General features: G+C 47.2%; 1 protein-coding gene across 1 annotated transcript in view; it reads right to left on the bottom strand.

Moving 5' to 3' along the window:
- Positions 1–600: 600 nt before the first annotated feature.
- CDHR1 (cadherin-related family member 1) overlaps positions 601–22,093 on the bottom strand; it is a 26,694-nt gene continuing 5,201 nt past the window's right edge. Inside the window, exons 6-17 of the mRNA XM_006872452.1 lie at positions 20,566–20,652; positions 19,257–19,373; positions 18,234–18,377; positions 16,596–16,674; positions 15,274–15,374; positions 12,286–12,489; positions 11,598–11,750; positions 4,975–5,139; positions 4,423–4,490; positions 3,611–3,839; positions 2,016–2,273; positions 601–1,137 (exon numbers count right to left, since the gene is read on the bottom strand). Of these exons, the coding sequence (XP_006872514.1) occupies positions 601–1,137; positions 2,016–2,273; positions 3,611–3,839; positions 4,423–4,490; positions 4,975–5,139; positions 11,598–11,750; positions 12,286–12,489; positions 15,274–15,374; positions 16,596–16,674; positions 18,234–18,377; positions 19,257–19,373; positions 20,566–20,652 (2,142 nt within the window). The remainder of the gene's footprint in view (positions 1,138–2,015; positions 2,274–3,610; positions 3,840–4,422; positions 4,491–4,974; positions 5,140–11,597; positions 11,751–12,285; positions 12,490–15,273; positions 15,375–16,595; positions 16,675–18,233; positions 18,378–19,256; positions 19,374–20,565; positions 20,653–22,093) is intronic.

The following is a 22,093-nucleotide window of genomic DNA, read 5'->3' as shown; positions in this document are numbered from 1 at the left end:
GGTTGTCTGCACTCACTTTCAACAAAGCCCATCCTATATCATGTCCTGGTCCGACTGGGCATAGCAGAGACCTATACTCTGACCGAACACCAATGTCTTCTTCTCACAGCCCCACGCATGGTTCTGCAGCCAGCAGGGGTCTTAGGGCATCACTGCCCACTCCCTGCCTACAGTTCTCCTCCAGTTCCCAAATGTCACTGCCCTCCAACCTTAGCCTAGTCGGAGGCCCTGTTCTTGCTCTGCTCTTAGCTGGAGTCTCCAGGATCCAGAGTTGGAGGTCCCTGCTGTCACCGTATCAGAGATGGCTGGAGCCCTGCTCCTTGACCAATAGGATCTGAGGGGCTGGGAGGGCAGACACAAAAAGCGAGCTGCTCATTGGTTCCCAGCCTCTGCAGAGAGGCGCACTGAGACAGCGTCAAGAATCCGGGCAACAAAAATTACTGGAAAACTGCATCCCACAGCCAGAGAAAGGGGATGCTGGGGCTTTGAATGTGGGGTTCCACCACTGCATAGAACAGGGTGACCTAAGGAACAAAGGGTGGGGAGCAAGATCCAAGTAGCAGGACAGTCATGTGGGGGCATGAGGACCCAGGGCACATTCTAGAAGTAAGCCTTCTTCTCTATACTCTTTTTTTCAAACTTTTGCTTGAGCTCTGAAACCAAAGATGAATGGATGGGGCTTCCCAAGGCCTTTGGCTTTGCCGACCATTGGGTCTTCTGGGGGGCCAATGAACCAGAAACCGTAGGCACAGTCGAGGAGGCAGTGCCCATGGTGGGCACTATTCTGGGTAGAGGTGGGGGGACTGGAGCTTTGGGGAGCAGTGAGCCTCCCAGCCTATTGTTACAGTTCTCATTGGGAGCATCCTCTTTGAGTATAAACTTGGCTGCAGCTTTCGCTCTCCTGAACTTGAGCCATTCGATGCGAACAGTGCGGGGTGCAGGGCTGGGCCGCTGGCGGAGCACACGCCGCACGGGCAGGACCTTGTTGGACTTTCTGTTGCGCCAAAAGGTGGCGGTGGAGACGAGCACAGTTATGGTCACGACGGTGGCCATGACACCAGCCAGCACGCCCACAGCCTTCATGGGGTTGTCTTTGGTCTGCATCAGGAAGGCCGCCATGGGGCCCCGGGACAGCGTCTGGAAGAAAGAACCCCACCCTGCATTCGGTGGTTCCCACCTGGTCCCTGAGACAGAGACCAGACTCCGAGCGTCACTAGACCTGCTGTTTCCTAAATTTTCTGGGGTCAAGGATCCCTTTGAAGATCTGGGGAGCACTATGGGTTCAGAAAACAGTGTATGCATAGAGACTGTGTTGCAGACAATGTTCCAGGAGAATGCACACAGACAGATGTGATGCCAAGAACCATAGTCAGACTCAGAATGTCTGCTTTCGCTGGACATTGTCCTTTCAAGGGTTTAGCCAGTGGCAGTTGAATGATGGAGACCCCATCTGTCAGAGGAAAACTATACTTCATAGGGCCTTTATGGCTGTTTTTCAAAAGCAGATCTTTCTTTTGAAGTACCTCTGGGTGGACTTGAACCTCATACCTTTTGATTAACAGTTGGCACATTAACCACTTGGATCACCCAGGGACACCAAAGATGTTGCTTAACTTCATGGGGAACCTGTCTTCCCAACTCCTTAAGTGAACGGCTTCCTGTCAGCTACTGAGCTGAGAACTATACATAGTGATTTCATGTCTTTGTCTCAACACCCGTGTGAAGAAGGCAGCATATTTCCTATTTTATGTGAAAGGATATAGAGGCTTAGCAAAGCCCAAAGTTACACAGTTGAACAAACTAGGATTCCAAATCCAGGTCCTCTGACTCCGAAGCCTATGTGGTTCCAGTATAGGCTAGCATTGAGGCTCTTCGATAGGAAGGATGGTCTGCCCTCTTCTGGCCATGTAGCAGAAAGGCCTAAACTGGCCCTCTAGACTCTGCCCACGCCCACACACCCCACCCCCAACTCTCACTCCTACCCCCACCTGCATCTGTCTGGGCTCTTCACCCACCTCAGTGTCTATGATGTCAATCCTGAGCAAGGCTGTGGTGCTGAAGGAGGGAGAGCCGCGGTCCTTGGCCTGGACTTCCAGAGACCACGTGCCATCGCCACTAGCTGTGATGTTGTGCAGGACATCCAGGGAGCGGATGAAGTTCTTCAGTCGGATCTCGCCCGTGTGCGCATCGATATCAAACACGTTGGCTGGTTCTGCGTGCGTGATGGAATAGTCCACCAAATTGTTGGGCTCCTCAGCATCGTGGTCTGTGGCCTGTCACAAGGAGGGGCAGATAATGCTGGATTTTGAGGACCCCATCGTATGTGGTACCCCATACATACATTGGCTAAGGCAGAATCTCTGGAGTCGGTGGGAAATGGATTGCGTGCCCTCCTCTGAGCCAGTCAAGACCTGGACATGTACATTAATCCCAGTCTGTTCTCAGAACAAGTCTAGGAAGTAGGTGTTGTTCAATCCGTATTATAGCTGCAAAAACGAAAACTTGGAGATGTGAGTTGTTCAGAGATATAAAGGTAGATGTGGGGGAGTTGGGATCAACGCCCAGTCTATCTGGTGTCAGAGTTTCCACTGTGGGAAAACAATGGAGAGAGAGGGGCAAGGCACCAGCCTCTGAGGCATGCAAGCAGGCAGGAAGCTATTTACAAGGAAACTGTCTGACCTCAATGCTTTCAATTGTAAAAAGGCAATAATGTCTTCTCAGGGGGTGTTTCTGGGATGGGCAGTGAAGTAAAATATAAAGTACCTCCAAGTCCCTTTCACATGGTAAGAATCATATGGTTGGTTATGTGCCGTGGAGTCGGTTCCGACTCATAGCGACCCAGTACAGGGTTTTCGAGGCTGTAAATCTTTGCCGGAGTAGAAAGCCTCATGTTTCTCCCGTGGAACAGCTGGTAGTTTCAAACTGCTGGCCTTGCGATTCGCAGCCCGATTCGTAACCATTACGCTACCAGAGCTCCTTAAGAATCATGTATATGCATATAAATACATAAATATTTATATAAATGAATATAAACCCCACCAAATCAAATCAACTACATCTGAGTTGGTTCTGACTCATCAAGACACTATATAGCGTTTCTGAGACTGTAAATCTTTGCTGGATAGACAGCCTTATCTTACTCCCACGGAGCTGCTGGTGGGTTTGAACTATCCAACCTTGCAATTAGTACAGCTACATGGCCAGAAGAGGGCAGACCATCCTACAGCAACACCAGGATTCCTTATATGTGGATATAGATATTTGTTGTTAGTTGTTAAGTGCTGACAAGTCGATTCCATCTTACAGTGACGCTGTATGGGGTTTCTGAATTAAAGATGCAAATGTTTGTATAAATGTATATTGTTGTGGTTGTTATGTGCTGTGGAGTCGGTTCCGACTCATAGCGACCCTGTACAGGGTTTCCGAGGCTGTTAATTTTTACGGGAGCAGAACGCCTCATCTTTCTCCCGCGGAACAGCTGGTAGTTTTGAACTGCTGACCTTGATATGCTTCATTTTTATGCCATGATTCCTCTTGCAGTCATTGAAACAGGACTTGTAAGGGAAAGAACACTCCTACCCAAAGAAAACTAGCCATCTCTGAAGCCCACCTCAATTTTCAACGGGGTCCCCAGCACCATGGTCTTCTCCTGGATGTTCTGTGTGAACTGGGGATGATGATCGTTAACATCCAGCAAAGCGATGAACACCTCAGCCAGGCTGTATCTACCCTCCAGATCCTCGGCCTTCACATAGAAGTTGTACCTGGCCGTGGTCTCGGCGTCCAGGCTGGCCCAGGGCTGGGTGTAGATGATCCCAGAGGAGGGATGGATCAGGAACCTGCTGGGCACAGAGCACTGAGCATGCAGGCTTATGGGTGTGTGTAGTGCACGCCTATGCACACATGTGTGCACACATCCTCACACATGTGCTTACACGCACACATGCATGCGTGCATGCACACACACACAGGTCTGCATTGCTGAGCTGCCTCTGGAAGCTACAATAGGTATGTTGTAGCTTCCCCAAGTTTCCCCCATTCTCTCCTTATTCTTTCAGACAGACTGAGAAAGACAGAACAACCTATCCACTCACTCACCCATCAGTATTGAGCTTTAATAGCCTAAAATGTAGCCTTTCTACCCTTTCCACAGCCTGCCGCTCCCAGCCTGGTATCTTTTACTTTTGTGCTCTTCCAGCAATGATATAACTCTCCTCTCTTCCACTTGCAAATGCCTTTCTAAGTGTGCCCACAGTTCTGCCCAGACTCTCCATTGTTCCCTTCCACTCCTCACTCCCATGCTCACATTGGCAACCCAGGATGTAGTCCCTACCAACTTCCTCCTGCATTTCCCTCTGATCCTTCCACCCTCATGACTCCCAAATCCCCAGCCTGGGTGGCTGTACGTCTAGCTCTACTCACAGTTCAGACCCAGTTCCATAGATGGAATATTTGACTTTGCCCCAGGGGCCTGTGTCTGGATCCACAGCCTGAAAGAGAAAAAGCTCACAGTGGTACCTGTCCTTTTGTCTGGGCATAGCGGCAGCTCAAGATTGTGAGGGCTGCTTTGTCTGTAAAACAAGGGGAAGTTGGGGTGCCCAACTGGGAGGAAGCTGATCTGGAGGCCTGTCCTAGAATCTTTATGTTCCCCTGAAGAGGTCTCAAGTGTTGGGGGGAATCAAAAGATTGAGGTCTGGAAAGGCATTTATTCCTGCTTTATAAATGGGGGAAGAAGAGGTGTGCTTCCTATACCCTGTGCTAGGGTTTAAACAAAGGTCCTCATCATAGTCCCCGGTCTACAGATTAAGAAGCTGAGGCTTAGAGGAGGGAAGCAGCTTGCAGAAGATTACAGCTAATGAGAGTGGGCTTTACAATGTGGCCCAGACTTTGATTTTGCAAGACTACAAGGGATCTGTGCTGTCCCTTCTGTGGATAACTACCCATCCCCAGACCTTGTAACAGTAATCAACCCACTGTAACAGCCACCACGTTCGAGTTCCCTGGAGCATTCTCGGGGATCCTGGCAATGTAGTAGTGAGAGGTGAATGTGGGGACATTGTCGTTGGTATCTCGGAGCTGGATCACCACATCTGCAGTGGAGCTGAACTTCTCAGGGGTGTTTACTTCGATGGCCAGGAGCTGGGGGAAGGAAGGAAAACAGGTGGCTGTCAGCTGTCTGTGGTGAGCCTTCCTACCTTGTGTCCCCAGAGCTGGCTCGGTTCTCCCTGCCTTGTCTTGGAATCTCGGCTGCACACAAGCCATTCCTGCCCCCACCTGCAAAGGTATCACTGAAGACAAGACACCTTGTCATGCTGACTTTTCCCTGAAGCAGAAGATTCCCCAATGCCATGCATTGCTTAATATCTCATTTTCTCCATTGACTTGTAATAATGTGTTTTTCACCCACTAAGTTCCCCTTTAGTATTTAATGGATTTCTTTTGTCTTTCTTGGTCCTAATTTTAAAATGACTTTGCTCTATAATATAATTTAACATCAAGTTCCTGCCTCATACTCTTTTTTCCCCATGGTGGACAGGTTTCAGCTGAGCTTTTAGACTAAGACAGACTAGGAACAAGGAGAGATGGACTACTTCTGAATGTTTAGCCACTGAAAAGTTTATGAATAGCAGCAAAACACCGTCAGCACCAAAATATTGAATATTGAGACATTATGAATAGCATCAGAATATTGTCAGATATAGTGCTGGAAGATGAGCCCCTCAAGTTGGAAGACACTCAAAATAGGACTGGGGAAGAGTTGCTTCCTTAAACTAGAGTGGGCCATGATAATGTGAATGGAGTACAGCTTTTGGGACCTTCATTTGCTGGTGGGGCATAACTTAAAATGAGGAGAAACAGCTGTACACATCCATTAATCACCAAAACATGGAATGTATGAAGTATGAATGCAGGAAAGTTGGAAGTTACCTAAAATGATATGGAACACAAAAAGATCGATATCCTAGGCATTAGTAAGCTTAAATGTAATGGTAGCCATTTTGAATCTGGCAATCATATGGCTTACTATGTCAGGTATGGCAAATTGAAGAGAAATTGCGTCATTAAAAGAAATTCATCACCAAAAAGAGAATTTCAAAATCTGTCTTGATGTATAATGCTGTCTATGATTGGATAGCATCCATCCACCTACAAGGAAGACCAGTCAAAACTACTATTGCTCAAATTTATACATGAACCACAAAGTGAGCCATGATGAAGTTGAAGAACCCCACCAACTTCTACAGTATGAAATTGATCAAATATGCAATCAATGTATTGATAATTACTGGTGATTGGATGTAAAGATTGGAAAGAGAGATCAGTAGTTGGCAATATGGCCTTGGTGATAGAAAGATGCTAGTGATCTCATGACAGAATTTTGCAAAACCAATGACTTATTCATTATAAATATCTTTCATAAACAACTTAAAAGATGACTATATGCATGGACCTCACCAGATGGAGTACATAGGAATCAAATTTATGAAATCTGTGGAAAGAGATGGTGGAAAAGCTCCATATCATCAGCCTAAACCAGGCCAGGGGCAGACTGTGCAACAGACCAGCAATTGCTCATTGATGTTCAGGATGAAGTTCAGGATGAAGCTGAAGAAATTTAAAACATGTCTAAGAGAGCCAAAATATGACCTTGAACATATCCCACCTAAATTTAGAGATCATCATAAGAACAGATGGATGCATTAGACACTAGTGACCAAAGACCTCAAGAATTAGGGGATGACATCAATAACCCCATACAGGAAGAAAGCAAAAGGTCATTAGGAAGACAAGAAAGAAGGAAAAGACCAAAATAGATGTCAAATGAGACCTTGAAACGTGTTCTCAGCATAGAGATGCTAAAGCAAATGTAAGAAATGAGGAGGCAAAAGAGCTGAACAGAAAATTTCAAAGGGCAGCTCAAAAAGACAAAGTCAAATACTATAATGAAATGTACATAGACCTGAAGTTAGAAAACCAAAAGGGAAGAACATGCTCAGCATTTCTTAAGATAAAAGACCGAAGAAAAAATTCAAGGCTTGACTTGAAATATTGAAAAGATTCTATGGGCAGAATGTTGAATGATACTGACAGCATCAAACGAAGATGGAAGGAATATACAGAGTTACTGTACCAAAAAGAAATGGTCAATGTTTATTTCAACAGGTAACATGCGATCAAGAGCCAGTGGTACTGACAGAAGGTACACTGAAGGCATTGGCAAAGAACAAGGGTCTGGGAATTGATGAAATACAAATTGAAATCTTTCAAGAAACTGATTCAGCACTGGAGGCAATCACTAATCTATGCCAAAAATTTGGAAGACAGTGACCTGGCCAACTGATTGGAAGAGATCCATATTTGTGCCAATTCCCAAGAGAAGTGGCACAATGGAATGCAGAAAGCATTGGACGATAACATTAATATCACACAGGCAAGTAAAATTTTGCTAAAGGTAATTTTAAAATGGCTGAAACAGTAGACTGACAGGGAACTACCAGAGGTTGAACTTGGATTCAGATGAGGAATATCATTGCTGACGTCAGATGGATCTTGGCTAAGTGCAGAGGGTATCAGAAAGATGTTTACCTGTACTTTATTGAGTATGCAAAGGCTTTTGACAGCGTGGATCATGACAAGCTACAGACAAAATTGCAGAGAATAAGTATTCAGGAACACTTACTTGTGCTCATGAAGAACCTTTAGAGTTGCTCGAACTGAACAAGGGGACACTGAATGGTTTAAAACCAGGAAAGATGTATGTCTTTAAAAGTATTTAGTGGCTTTAAATCGTACTTGAATTTAAACTGTGCTTGAATAAGTATGCTTTCACCATACTTATTCAACCTGTATGCTAAGCAAATAATCCAAAAAACTGGGTTACATGAAGAAGAATGTGGCATCAGGATTGGAGGAAGACTCATCAACAAACAACCTGTGATATGCAGATGATTCAACCTTGCTTGCTGAAAGTGAAGAGGACTTAAAATACCAGTAATAAAGATCAAAGACCACAATCTTAGGTATGGGTTGCACCTCAATGTAAAGAAAACAAAATTCCTCACCACTGGACCAATAAATAACATCAAGATAAATGGAGAAAAGATTGAAGTTGTCTAAAACATCATTTTGCTAGGATCAACACTCATGGAAGCAGTAGTCAAGAAATCAAACGACATATTGCATTAGACAAATCTGCTGCAGAAGATATCTTTGAAGTGTTAAAGAGCAAAGATGTCAGCTTGAGGACTAAGGTGCGCCTGACCCAAGCCATGGTATTTTCAGTAACCTCATCATATACATGTGAAAGTTGGACAGTAAATAAGGAAGACCATGGAAGCATAGATGCATTTGAGTTAGAGTGTTGGAAGAGAATATTAAAAGTACCATAAACTGCCAAAAGAACAAATAAATCTATGTTGGAAAAGTGCAGTCAAAATGCTCCTTAGAAACCAGAATGGTGAGACTTCATCTCTTATACTTCAGACATATCATCAGGAGGGACCAGTCCCTGGAGAAGAACATCACTCTTGGTAAAGTGGAGGGTCAACGAGAAAGAGGAAGACCCCCTAAGACATGAACTGGCACCGTAACAGCAGCAATGGGCTGAAGAGGAACAATTGTGAAGATGGTACAGGAATGGGCAGTATTTCACTACGTTGTGCATAAGGTCACTATGAGTCAGGATTGACTCTGCAGCACCTAAAAATAACCAGTGTCTCCAGACAAAAACCCGTATAATTTTTCAAGCTCTCTTCCAGCCTTTCGTTCCCCCAAATTCTGGCTAGGATTTAGTTGGGGTTGCATTGAATTATTTGTTACTTTAAGGAGACTGAGGTTCTTTTTTTTGTTTATTTAACAAGGTTTTTTACCTTCTGTATAACTTTTTGTGAAATTTTGCATTCTTTGTCATTTAGGTAATTCACATTTTTTTTTCATGGTAATTTATAAGAATTGAATCATTTGATTATTATTATAAGAGAGAATATTTTAATCCATTATATTTTATCATTGCTATTTTTAATATAGAAAAATTATTGGGGTTTACATATTAATTTTCTAATCAGTCATATTAATAACTTTGTTATGTTTCTAACAGTTTTCAATCGTTTGTCTTAGGTATTCTAAGTAAACAGTAAATAATGAGTGATGCTTTTATCTAATGTTTACAGCTTTTATTTCTTTTTATACCTAGTTTCACTGGGTACATGTCCAAGGATACTGTTAAATAGCTTGGTGATTGTAGGCACCCATGTGTTTTTCCGGACTCACAGAATGCTTTAGTAATTTACTTTTAAGCAAGATGCTATAAGTACTAACGTGTATGTGTTTACAGTTACAAGTAACTATAACAACTGAAATAATATTCAGCAAGTATTTATGTTTACTGTTACTAGGAGTCTTGGTGTGACGCCATAGGATAAGCACTTGAGTTCAAGGTTGGTTTGAATTGCAAGGTCAGCGGTTCAAACTCACCAGCCACTGGGTTGCTGTGAGTTGGAACCAACTTGACAGCACTTAACAACAACAAATAACCATTACTAACTGGACTCCTGGTGTGATACTCTAGGATAAGTACTGGACTGCTAACCACAAGGTCAGCAGTTCAAACCCATCAGCTGCTCCTTGGAATCCCCATGCAGGGTCACTATGAGTTGAAACAAACTCCATGACACTTAACAACAACAACAACAAATAAGTATTACTATTACATTAAGATCCCAGGTGGTGATGTGGTTAAGTGCTCAGCTGCTATCTGAAAAGTCAGCAGTTTGAACCCATCAGCAGGTCCATGGTAGAATGATGTTACAGTTTACTTCTGTAAATATTACAGGCTTAGAAACGCCATGGGGCAGTTTCACACTGTCCTATAAGGTTCCTATGAGTTGGAATTGACTCAGCAACAAAGCATTGATTGTTTGGCATTACTACATTACTGCTATATTAGAAATAATATACATTATTTACATGTCCTGGTGTGGCGCTGTGGGTTAATGCGCCAGACTGCAAAGCCGTTTGAACTTCAAGTTTGGTGGTTCAAGCTCACCAGCTGTTCCTCAGAAACCCTATACAGGGTTGCTATGGGTCGGGATCAACTCAACGACACTTCACAACAACAATATAACTTAAATAATATAAAGAATTATTTTTGCCTGTTCTGCCACAGTATTCATGTTAACAGATGTTCCTGTTATTGTTGTTAAGTGCCTTGAGTTGGTTCCAACTCATAGTGACCCTGTATAGGGTTTCCAAGAATCGGTTGGTGAGCTTGAACCACCAACCTTGTGGTTCAAACCGACCTTGCAGTCCAGTGCATTAGACCACAGTACTACAAGATGACAGATGTCAAAAGGCATATGAGAATGCATGTGAAAGTTGGACAGAGAATAAGGAAGACTGTAGAAGAATTGATGCATTTGAGTTATGGTGTTGGAGGAGAATATTAAAAGTACCATGGAATGCCAAAAGAACAAACAAATCTGTCTTGGAAAATGTACAGCCAGAGTGTTACTTGGAAGTCAAGAGGGTGAGACTTTATCTCTCATACTTCGTTCATAGTATCAGGAAGGACCAGTGTCTGGAGAGGACATCATGTTTGGTATAATGGAGCATTGGAGTAAATGCAAAAGTCTCCCCAACAAGACTGATAAGCACAGTTGACAGTTGTGGCTCCGATGGGTTCAGGGTTAGCAACTAGTCTGACATTGGCGTGGGGCTGAGCAACGTTTCGCTCTGTTGTGCATAGGGTCACAATGAGTCGGCGCTGACTCAACGGCATCTAACAATACCAACAGACCATATGTCTATGCTGCACTGTAGCTGCTATGGTGGAGTCAGGTAGCTCTTTTTTACATCCCACAGACCCTCACACAAACAGGGATATCCATAAATAAGGGCGAAAACATAAGAATTCACCTTTTCCGTCACTTATTTAACATTATATATACATTTTTCTCTTTTATTTAACATCACAGAGGGAAAAACGTCCCTACTATTCTTCCTGGTGTGATGCTCTTGGATAAGTACTGAACTGCTAACTGCAAGGTTGGCTTTTCAAACCTACCAGCTGGTCCTGGAAACTCTGCCACTACGAGTCAAAACTGACTCGTTAACGCGTACCAACAACAATCTTAATGCAACATCTATTGTTTGAAAAGCTGACTCTAACTAAAATCCTGGGCCTTCTGTGATTCTGTTTTTCTCTTGGCATGGTCTCCATCTTAACTTGGTATAATGTAACCCATGAATTAAACATGCATTTTAACAGCTGGAAAAAAAGGCATATGAGAAAACAACCATCCTGATAAGTAAATAGTTTTTTCTCTCTTAACCTATTAAATTCTGTTAATAGTGCTCCTCGGACCCTCCCTTGTGTTCTTGTGGATTGTGGTGGTTTAGGAGCTGAGGAACTCCATGAGGCTCTGTCTAATCCCCTTCTTCCTCTCCCTTCTCCTGCTCCCCAAATTGGCTGCAGCAGAAGACACAGGGGCAGGATTAGGACCAGGAGGAGCCTAGAGTAAGAGGGATCTCCTAGGAATGAATCCAGCCACTGGTCTGAGCTCCGGGGCCCCCTGAGGGAAGTGCACAGCTCCACCTACCTTGAAGGTTAGCACTGTGGATTTTTCAAAGTCAATAGCGGCTGAATTCTCCACGATGATGGTGACTTGGGCTTCATTCAGCACTGTCTGGGGTACCACTCGGAAGATGCCCCCAGGTCCCACCAATCGCAAATTAAATTTGGCATTGGCTCCCTGGACAATAGAGTTTGGAAAGAGAAATAGGAGAAATAAATGTGAGTATAAATTAATTATGTATTTGTACTAAGCTTCCTGCCTTCATATAACCTTAACCCTGGGAGGTCAGCATTACTGCCTCTTTCTACAGGTAAAGGGAACAAGGCTCCTCACCAGTGATGAAGATGTTTAAGGTTACCAATCTCCTAGCCAGCGATAAGCAGTACGCAAATTAATAAACACATACTAGACCCTGTGCCAGGCTGAGAGGGTGACTGGATGTACCCACAAACTCCTACTCTATGGGCCAGATGATTCTAATTGATTACAAATACCTTTAAGCTTTTCTTTTCTAATTGATTACAAATACCTTTAAGGTAAATGGAGGATTTGATTAGCTGCCGTCCCACCTCTCTTGGCTAGCCCCTCTCGCTCCCTCCATTGTTGTTACCTGCCTGGCCCCTGTGACAAGCCTGACGCAGAATCCAGAATCGGGTTGTGTTGGGCTCTGAGCAGACTATGGGCAGGCAGGGTAAAGGGCAGGACAACGTACCTGGTCAGAGTCATTAACAGTGATCTTGAGGCCCCGCAAGATCTCTCCCTGGGGCGGGTGCTCAAACATGGACAGCTCAAACCTGTTCTGGGGTCCAGTCTCTCCGTAGAATGTTGGGGGGTGGTTGTTGAGGTCCACGATCCTGATGGTGACTGGGGCCATGGAATGGGCAGCTGGGAGGCCTGCAGAGCTGACCTCAGTCACCTGGATGGGGACAGGGGCTATGAATTTGTGACGGGAGACTCCAAGATGCCCCGATGGTCCCACTTCTGGTATTTGTGTAGTCCTCTCTCCTTAAAAGGGGGCAGGCTTAGCAACTTGTTTCTGACCAATAGAATGTGGCGAAGACGATGAACTCCTCACTTTGGGATCAAGCTACCAGAGACTGCACCTTCCTTTGCTGGCATCGACTTGAGAGCCCCAGTGACAAGGAACTGTGATCTCTAACCAACTGCCAGCAAGAAACTGAGGCTCTTCACCCAACAACGCACAAAGTGCTGAGTCTTGCTCACAGTCATGTGAGTGAATTTAGCAATGAAACTTTCCCCAGTCGAGCCTTCAGATGAGACCCAAGACCTGCCTGACAATTTGATTGCAGCTAGGTGAATGACCCTGAGCTTGCTAAGCTGGGCCTAGATCTAGACCTTGAACCCACAGAAAATGGTTTAAGTGTGGTTCTTCAAGCTGTTACCTTTCTGCAACCTGAACTTAGAGTCCATATGTACTTTCTCTATGGGAGGCCACCAGCCCCTCTTGAAGAGCCTCCTTTTCCCTTGTTTTGCAAGTTTGCGCTGGTCTTACTTATCCTCAAAGGATCTTCCTTTTGAGAAGTATGATGCTTCCCCATACCACTCTGCCTTCTCAGAAGCCTGTAACTGCCATTTCCACTTGCTGTATCCCACTTAGTTCTGACACCCCTAACTCAGTGGAGAGCACCGATGTCCACACTGCTTTTGCATGCCCCCCCCCCTCTTTTGCCTTCTTAAGGACTCCATTCCCTTGACCGGTGTGGTTCTATTTTCTTTTACTCCCCTCTTCAGCTCTGATGCCCCTCACAGCTGTGAGCTGGGCTAACAGCTCCTCTCTCCCTATAGCCCTCCTCTGGATGACCTCACCTTCTCCTGTGGCATTCCTGCTATCTGTGTTCTAACCTAATTACTCTCCCAAGTTCTGAACTTACATATCCAAATTTGGATGTTGCTGAAACAACACATTGCCATTCACCACACCTTCCTTCCCTCCAGTGTTTCCAACCACAGGCACCAGCTAGCTTCCCTCTCCCTGCTCCTACCCTTCACCTGCAGCCGACTGCATTTCCTCTGGAGTCTGCCTCCTTCATGTTTTTCAAATTGTCCATTTCGGCCATTCCTCCTCCCCTCACCCCTATAAGCCCTCTTGATCTGTCCCCTTGATCAACAGCACCGCCTCCTGATGGCCAGTCGGTTCTTTCCACATTCTAGTCTGGATAATGCTAAACTGTAAGGAGCTCTGGTAGCGTAGTGGTTACAAATTGGGCTGCTAACTTCAAGGTTGTTGTTGTTGTTGTTAAGTGCCTTCGAGTCGGAGCCGACCCATAGCGACCCTGTACAGGGTTTCCGAGGGTGTAAATCCTTACGGGAGTAGAAAGCCTCATCTTTCTCCCGCGGAGCGGCTGGTAGTTTCGAACCACTGACCTTAAGGTTCGCAGCCCGATTCGTAACCACTACGCTACAGTAGGCAGTTTGAAACTACCAGCTGTTTCGCGGGAGAAAGATGAGGCTTTCTGCTCCTGTAAAGATTTACAGCCTCGGAAACCCTGTGCAGGGTCACTATGAGTTGGAACCAATTCCATAGTACATGGTTATGAGCCGGGCTGCTAATCTCACAGTCAGCAGTTTGAAATTACCAACTGTTCTGCGGGAGAAAGATGAGGCTTTTTGCTACTGTAAGGATTTACAGCCTCAGAAACCCTATACAGGGTCGCTATGAGTTGGAACTGACTCCACAGCACACCACCACCACCACTAGGTTGGGACTGGTACCAGGATCACCTGGGAGCCTGGCCTTTCCCCAAACACAGTAAATCATTATTTCTCAGCATAGGTCCTAGAAATGATTATGTATAAAGCTCTTCAAATCTGGGAACTCCACGGGCCTGGTCAGCAGTCAGAATGAACTTTCTACCATGTGATTTTAATCCTGCTGAAAACCTTTCAGTGGTTCTTGGTTGCTTTTGGGCAGGTCCAGTGTGTATTGAAAGTGATGGGCCCTTTGTTCAAATATTAAGACTGTCAAGATGGTTACAGCAGAGCAGTTGGTCTAGTGCGGGTTGCTCCTGTGTGGAGATTGCATGCTCTGGGTACAGGGCAGAGTGTTCATTCCCTTCTACACACCACCATGGACTCTGCTCCAGTCCTGCTGGCTCTTGATGCCTCAGCTTGGACTCTTGGTTCTCATGGCTGGAAGGTTTCTATCCCACCAGCTGCTGGACCCGTGTGGTCCTGCATGCTCAGGGCACGCTTCAGTCCCACTGCTCCTGCCTCTTCAGAACTCTCCGGCTGTAAAATCTCACCTACCCCCTCCAGGGGTTTGGTGTGTACCCGTGTAGCCTCCACATAGGCACCTGATGTAGGTGCTTCTGGGGCAACAGCTAGTCCCTCCCCAGACTATGAGATCCAGACCCAAGGGATCCTCCAGGGCCAGGTGGGCTTCCTGAACAGAGTGGAGCTCACTGAGGGAGCTAGGAGTTGGAAGTGGAACTGTCATGCACTTGTTGTTAGTGCTATCCAGTCGGTTCCAACACATGGCGATCCTGTATAAGGTTTCCGGTGAGCCTGAACCACCGACCTTGCAGATTAAACCGACTTGGCAGTACCGCGCATTAACCCTCAGCGCCACACCAGGACGCCAGGGTTTTCTAGGAAGGGGAAGCTGCCAAGGCCCAAGGAAGAGAGCCTGGCCAGGAGGTAGGGATGGGGTGGCTCAAAGGGCAAGCCAGAGGGAGGATACCTGTATATGCAGCTCATACACCTCTCTCCGGAGCTGGGCAGGGTTCTGTGTGACAGAAATGGCTCCAGACGTCTCATTAATTTCAAAGGCTCCATCGCTCCCTGTCACAGATCAGATGCACTCTGCAGTTCCGCACATGACCACAGGGGGCGGAAGGGAGCTATGCCGGGTCAGGTGTCACCTGCTCTCTATGCATTCATTAGCTAGCTCATCAGTTTCCTCTGTAGAGTGCAATACTATAGTCCTGGCTTTGTGAATGCGGAAACTGAGTCTCAGCGAGGTTAAGAAATTAAGATTAGACAGTAAATGCAGGGCTGAGTCTTGAAGTCATTTCTGCCTAGCTCTCAAGTTCCATACTGCTTTACTTCTCTTGTGTGTGTGTGTGTGTGTGTGTGTGTGTGTGTGTGTGTGAAAGAGAAAAGGAGAGAGATACAGAGAGAGAGAATGAAGAAGAAGAGAAGAAAGTGAGGGGGGCAAGGGAAGAGAAAGGAGACTGGAAGAGATGAGAAAGAGAGAGAAAGGAGAGAAGAGGACAGCAGAGAAGGAGGGGGAGAGAGGGAGGTGGCGTGGATGATTTGTAATGATATACAGTTTTGCAGTGAAGGGGAGGGGAGCCATTCAGGGTCTGTGTGTCCAGGGAAAGGAGTCTTATGTAATGGTGGGTTTGTTCCAGTGTGAGCAACTGGAAGAGCCGTGAGCCCCAGGCATGTCCTGAAGACAGGGTCCAATACTCAGTGGGTCTTGGTGGAGCATACAGGCAGACACAGGTCTGGGATCCGGTACCAGATGTGACAGCTTGACACCAGGAATGGTTCAGCCTGCTCAGTTGCTACCTAGTTGTGGAAAGAGCATGGACTCTGAAGTCAGTAAACTTAGGTTCAAATCCCGTGTTGGGGATTTGGGATGCCCGTTTTGTGTCTCTGAGCCTTAGTTTTCTCATCCACATACAGCGCTTAGACTAGGAGGATGGCACGCCACCACTGAATTAATTCAGCTCTTTGCTCTAGGCCAAAACATTAAAAAGAATAAAAGTAGCAATTTAAAATGTAGAAAATTTTGCTGCCTGCTTTCAAGTGTGTGTATGCCCAGGCTAAAGGGGCCCACGCACCTGTCCCCCTGACTCAGTCTAGGTCCCATACAACCCTCCCTATTGCTGGACACAATGGCAAGTGGTGGGGGCACACACCCCAGAAGACTCAATGCTGCCTAGAAGGACCCGATCCCTCCTCTTCTTGCACCGAAACTTCAGATTCTACCCCAAGACATGGGACCTCCCTCTGGTCACCCGGAATCAGAGCAGCAATGTAAGCCACCAGACTCACCATTTACAAGGCTATAGAGAATGTGGTTGGGTTTGCCCCCATCTCCATCCATGGCCATCACGGTCAGCACCTCTGAGCCCTAGGGAGCAAGAGCAGCTGCTGAGGCTGGTGGGTAGAGCTGGGCACCAGCCTCCCGAGAGACTGCCCCATCACTGGACAGCGTGGCAGCAGGAACATGGCCTACCCACTCTGTTGGGAGCTCTGGGCTATAGAGAGCCTGCCAGGCTCCTGCTGCTTTCTCCCTGATATAAGCTGGACACGTGGGCTGTCTAGGGGCACCCCCAGCCTCTCTCTCCCCACGCCACACTCAGTTCTCTCCAGTCTCTGGGCTCTCCAGTCTTGGTCTACATTCTACCCCAGAGGTCCATGAACAGGGCGGAGGATGTGGATCAGAGGAGAGTTAAGCCAGAGAGGGCCTCAAATGCAAAGTGCAAGAATTAGGGTTTTAGTTTATGGGGTCTGGGATTCTGTTCAAAGGGTTTTGGCAGGGGTGCCACGTGGTCCGAGTGCTACTTTTCTTTCAGGAAGCCTGTCCCCAAATTCTCTTTTTAGTTCTTAGCTCCCAGCTCCCTACCTATAGCCCCTGATGGCCCAGAAGCTCTCCTCTTGCTCACTAGGCTGTCAGCTTCTGGGAAGGGGTGTATCTCAGCATGTTCCAGCATATGGGATGGACCTTAGTCAATTTTTAATTGTTCTATCAAGTCTGAAATAGCTTAAGGGAAAGTTAAGAAAGTCTCTGCAGTCCACGGAGAATGCCGAGGTTCAGTCAGGTGAGGTCTGGGTGTGGCCTGAAAGCACTGGGTAGTTTCATCCTGTCTCTGCCCTTGGGGACTTTCAGTCTCATTGGAGGAGGGCATAGGGCTGTACCCTAAGGTGGCCATGCTCAGAGAGGTGTGTGTGAAAAGAGCACCTGGAAGCAAAGCTGGGGAACTCCCAACTCAAAGATGCTAGGGGCGGAGGAGGCTGAAGTGGGTTCAGAAGGGCAGGGACGCCAGAACACCTTTAGGTAGGGACAAGGGCAGTGTGCCAAGACAGTGGGATGCAAGGCAGGTCACGAGGGCTCCAGAGTGGGGAGGGGCTGTGCCTTGGATGCCAGGCTGAGGCGTGGAGTTTGTGAATTCTGGAGTGTCTGAAGATAGGAGTAGGAGCCAAGATTTGCACTGAATGGGGAGGGAAGTTGAGGCCAACCTTCTGAGCAGAGCCTGCAGGAGGTGGGGTGGAGGTGGACAAGTGCGTGTCTTGGGGGTTGCCGGGGTTCAGGCCACACATCACTGGAGAATGGTTCATCTGAATGGCCTAGCAGATCTGGAACTGGGAGGCACATAGAACCTCATCCTTAGGGGACCACAGCCTATGACTGACGTGAAGTAGTGAAGTAAGGAAGCCACTGACCCAATCTGAGCCTCTTAGCTGCCAGCCTCACTGGGCCCTCTGGTGTCCGTGCTGGCTACTGGGCTGCGGCAGGTTTGAGAGAGGGAGGCATGCCTGGCCACTCCTTACACCAACACCTGCTGCAGACACTAGTGTGTGACTCTTCCTCCATATTCAGGGCTGAGCCCTGAGGATCCTGGGAAATGTGGGGACAGGGTAGGGAAGCCTCTGCCGGGGGATAGTGGGCTGAGAGGCACAGCTACTCACCGGAAGGCTGTCCTCATAGACATAGCCATAGTACGGCATGCCCACGAAGACAGGGGCGGTGTCCTGGACGTCTTCCACCCTGACTGTGATGGTGGTAGTGGCTGAAAACACGACGTTAGCCCCCCGAAGTCTCCCTCCGCCATCCTGGAGCAAGAGCGGAGAGTAAGAGGAGCTTGCTTGGGAGTTGGGCTTAGAGTTAAAATCTAGCTTTAGACATTGGCTGTGAAGCTGCCACCCTCTTTGTCTTTCTGTCTGCTTCTGGGTAAATTGGAAATGATTCTCACCTGATGGGGATGGGGATGGAGACACTAAAAGAGCTGATGTTTAGTGGCCAGTGAGGTCAATGCCTTTGGAAACGTTGCTTGTCTTTGAGGACAAGGGTCAGAGCCACATTCCCACCTTACCGTCTTGAGGAACCAAGCCTCAAACACCTCTAGAAGATCTACTATGTACAAACTGGAGGTGGGGAAACCTTCCTAGGGTCTGACTGGTCTGGTATCCCGAGAGTTTGTGATAGACGTCCAGCACAGGCGTGGACAGCCAAGATGCCCAGAGTAATGAGATGGGTGGGGTGCAGCTCAGAACTCCTGTGTGGCCTTCCCACAAGAGAGAACTCTTGGCCCAGAGGAATGGCTGCTCTTGGAGGAGAGAGACCACCTGACTTGAACAGCCACGAAGGAAGCTCCAATCCCACACCCATCCCTTTAGAATTACCAGGGGCTTAGTGAAGCCACAGGACAGGGCAGTGTTTCCATACGTTACAGAGAAGGAAACTGAGGCTCAGGTAGGTAACTAGCCACGCAGACAGGAGGCAGTAGGGTGAACAGTTTGACAAGGGAGATAGAGTCACCAAGGGCCAGATCATGGGGGCATGAGGGGACAAGAGTGTCCTGACCAGCAAGCCCCACAGAGACCCCCAGCAGCTGCTCCCCCACTTGCTCTCCAAATTGCCCCCATCCTGTGTTCCAGTACAAGGTCCGCATCTCCTGATAGACTGCTTTCCCAACTAACCCTATCTGTTACCTTGGCAACCACTGTGACAAAGTGAGTCCGGGCCTTTTCATAGTCCAGAGTGGTCCCTGCCCTCAGGCGAAGCACACCACTGTGGCGGTCCATGGAAAATTTGGTGGCACGTGAGTTCTGCAAGGGTAAGGACAGGGTGGGTTTCTGAGGTCACCCACTGTGCTTACCCAAGAGGGGTCCTCACTTTTCTGATCCCATGGGTCCCCTTCCATGGGAGTCTAGGCTTCCCCTGTTACTTCCCAACTCAACACCAGGAGTATTCCTTTCCAGTACATTCTCATCTCCTCTCTCCGCTGGGAAAAAAAATTAGGCTCAGCTTTGGGCTAAGTTTCCAAATGTCTGCGTATCAACAAAGAGCGCTAGACTGGAAGGAAGGGCAGGAGCTGAGAGTCAGAGTGCAGGAGGAAAGCTTTCGGGTCTCTATACTGCATCTTGAAGTGGCTATAGTTCTATCCACCACAGCATCAAGGGGGAGGCTCAGGAGATGATCTGGAAGTCTGAGGAAGGCAGGTGAGGAGCACCTTTGGGAGGTGGAATGGACAGGGAGCTCAGAAAGGCCCCTCAGCTAGGCAGGTCATTGTGGGCCGGATGCAGTTATAGATGCTTTGTGTGTATTTACTTCTCACAACAGCCCAGCAAGGAGGTACTATTGTGATTTCCCTTTTGCACATGAGGAAAGTGCTCTAGGAAATCAAATAACGTCTCAAAGGTCACACGAATGGTATGTGGCGGGTCTCTCCAGAGCTCCTGGGTTCCAGGGGATTTGGCCAAAGCTTGTGTTTGTAGCTATACAACTTTGAACGTTGTATGTGCAGGAGATTAGATGTGAAGAGAAGAGTGAATATCATAGAAACAAGCACCAATGAGGCAGTGAAGCTAGTTCTGGGGAGGGGCCAGAAAGGAAGCCAAGCTTAGGGAGAGATGGGTTGGGCCCTGGCCCTTTATGACATTTGTCCCCTCTGTTCTTTTTCTTGTTGGCTGTTCTAGACCCACGCAGGTTCTATCCACCCTGAGTGGGTACAAAGTCCTTGGCCTTCTCCTGAGGAAGGGGTTGGGGGTCTGGGAGATCTGGAGAGAGAGAAGAAGCAGACCACCTGAAAGACTTCCCAGGTGGACCAGTCAGAGGAAAAAGGCTTTTGTTCCAGACCTGTGGTTTGATCCCACCTGTGCGCCCTACCCATGTGTTCCTGAGACCCTTTAGGACCACATGTGGCATCCTGGAAATCTTTGACCAAAGGGCTTTGACAATGGAGGTAAGGCTGTCTGATGTCCCCTCTAGCCTGGGGCCTCTGGGTATGTCCCAGCTTACCTGCAAGAAGTAGGTGACACTCCCTCCAGAGCCGGTGTCCCTGTCCAACGCACGGACCTTAAAGATGCTGTTCCCAGGAGGTGTGTCCTGAGGAGTCACAGCCATAGGGACGATCAGGCAGGGGCAATGACAGGAAGCTTAGGAGGGTGCTGGGGGGTGGGGAGGGCACACGGGTGGGCTAAGTGGGGGGGAAGGGCTAAATAAAGGTGAAAAGTAGTGTTACCCAGGGGTGCTCCCAGAGATGGAGGGGCCGGCACAGAGATGTGGAAAGAGGCAAAACCAAAGATAGGAATGAACACACATGGGGTGGGCTGAAGAAGATAGTGGGAGGAAAAGGTAAGATTGCAAATAGGCAAAGTGATGCCCAAATGAGAAGATGGTCAATAGACAAGGAAGTAGTCCCATCACCAGGAATCGTGAACATATAAGGTAGAGGGAGACAGAGACAACTTTCTCCCACAGAATTGTTGTTGTTGTTAGGTGCCATCGGGTTGGTACCGACTCATAGTGACCTTATGTACAGCAGAACGAAACACTGCCCGATCCTGGGCCAACCTCACTATTGTTGCCACTCTTGAGTCCATCGATGCTGCCACTTGGCCAATCCATCTCGCTGGGGGTCTTCCTCTTTTTCTATGACCCTCCACCTTACTAAACATGATATCCTTCTCCAGTGACTGGTCCCTCTTGACAATATGTCCCAAGTATGAGAGACGAAGTTTGGCCATTCAGGCCTCCAAGGAGCACTCTGGCTGCATTTCTTCCAACACAGATCTATTGGTTCTTTTGGCAGCCCATGGCATTTTCAATATTCTCCTCCAACACCGTAACTCAAAAGCGTCAATTCTTCTACGGTCTTCCTTATTCACTGTCCGGCTTTCGCATGCATATGAGGTTATTGAAAATACTATGGCTTGGGTCAGGCGCACCTTCGTCTTCAAGCTGACATCTTTGCTCTTCAACACTTTAAATTAGTAAACATTTAAAGCTGGAAAGAGCCCCCGTGCTGGTGCAGGAAGTAGGGAATAGAGTCAACAGTGGCCACTCCAGAAAGGTGATTTGGCAACAGCTCGTAGGCACTCATATTTTTTGATGCAGAAATTTCAAATCTTGGGCTGTATCTTAAGAAAACAATGCTAGTCATAGGGGGGGAAAAAGGATGTTCCAAATTGTGGAGTTGCACAGGACAGCAAAAATATTAAAGAAAGAACCAAACTGGTTGTTGTTCAGTTGATTTCAATTCAAAGTAATCCTATTAGAACTGCCCCACAGTTTCCAGGGCTGAAGACTTTATAGAAGCAGACTCTTATCTTTTATCCTTTCTATCAGTAACCCAGTGTTTAACCATCACCACCAAAGTTCCTTACAAAAAAAAAAAAGTGAAGCAATCTAAATATTCAAACCTAAGGGAATGGCTCAGTGTATGTTGGAATGTTCCTTTGATGTTGTGGTTGTTGTGAAGTGCCATATAAGTGCCACTGACTCATAGTGACCCTGTATAGGGTTTCCAAGGAGTGGCTGGTGGGTT

The sequence above is a fragment of the Chrysochloris asiatica genome, unplaced genomic scaffold (genome assembly GCF_000296735.1).
Source record: "Chrysochloris asiatica unplaced genomic scaffold, ChrAsi1.0 scaffold00198, whole genome shotgun sequence".
NCBI classification, from domain to species: Eukaryota; Metazoa; Chordata; class Mammalia; order Afrosoricida; family Chrysochloridae; genus Chrysochloris; species Chrysochloris asiatica.
Note: the sequence above shows the minus strand (reverse complement) of the source record. Positions and strands in the feature narration are given on the sequence as shown.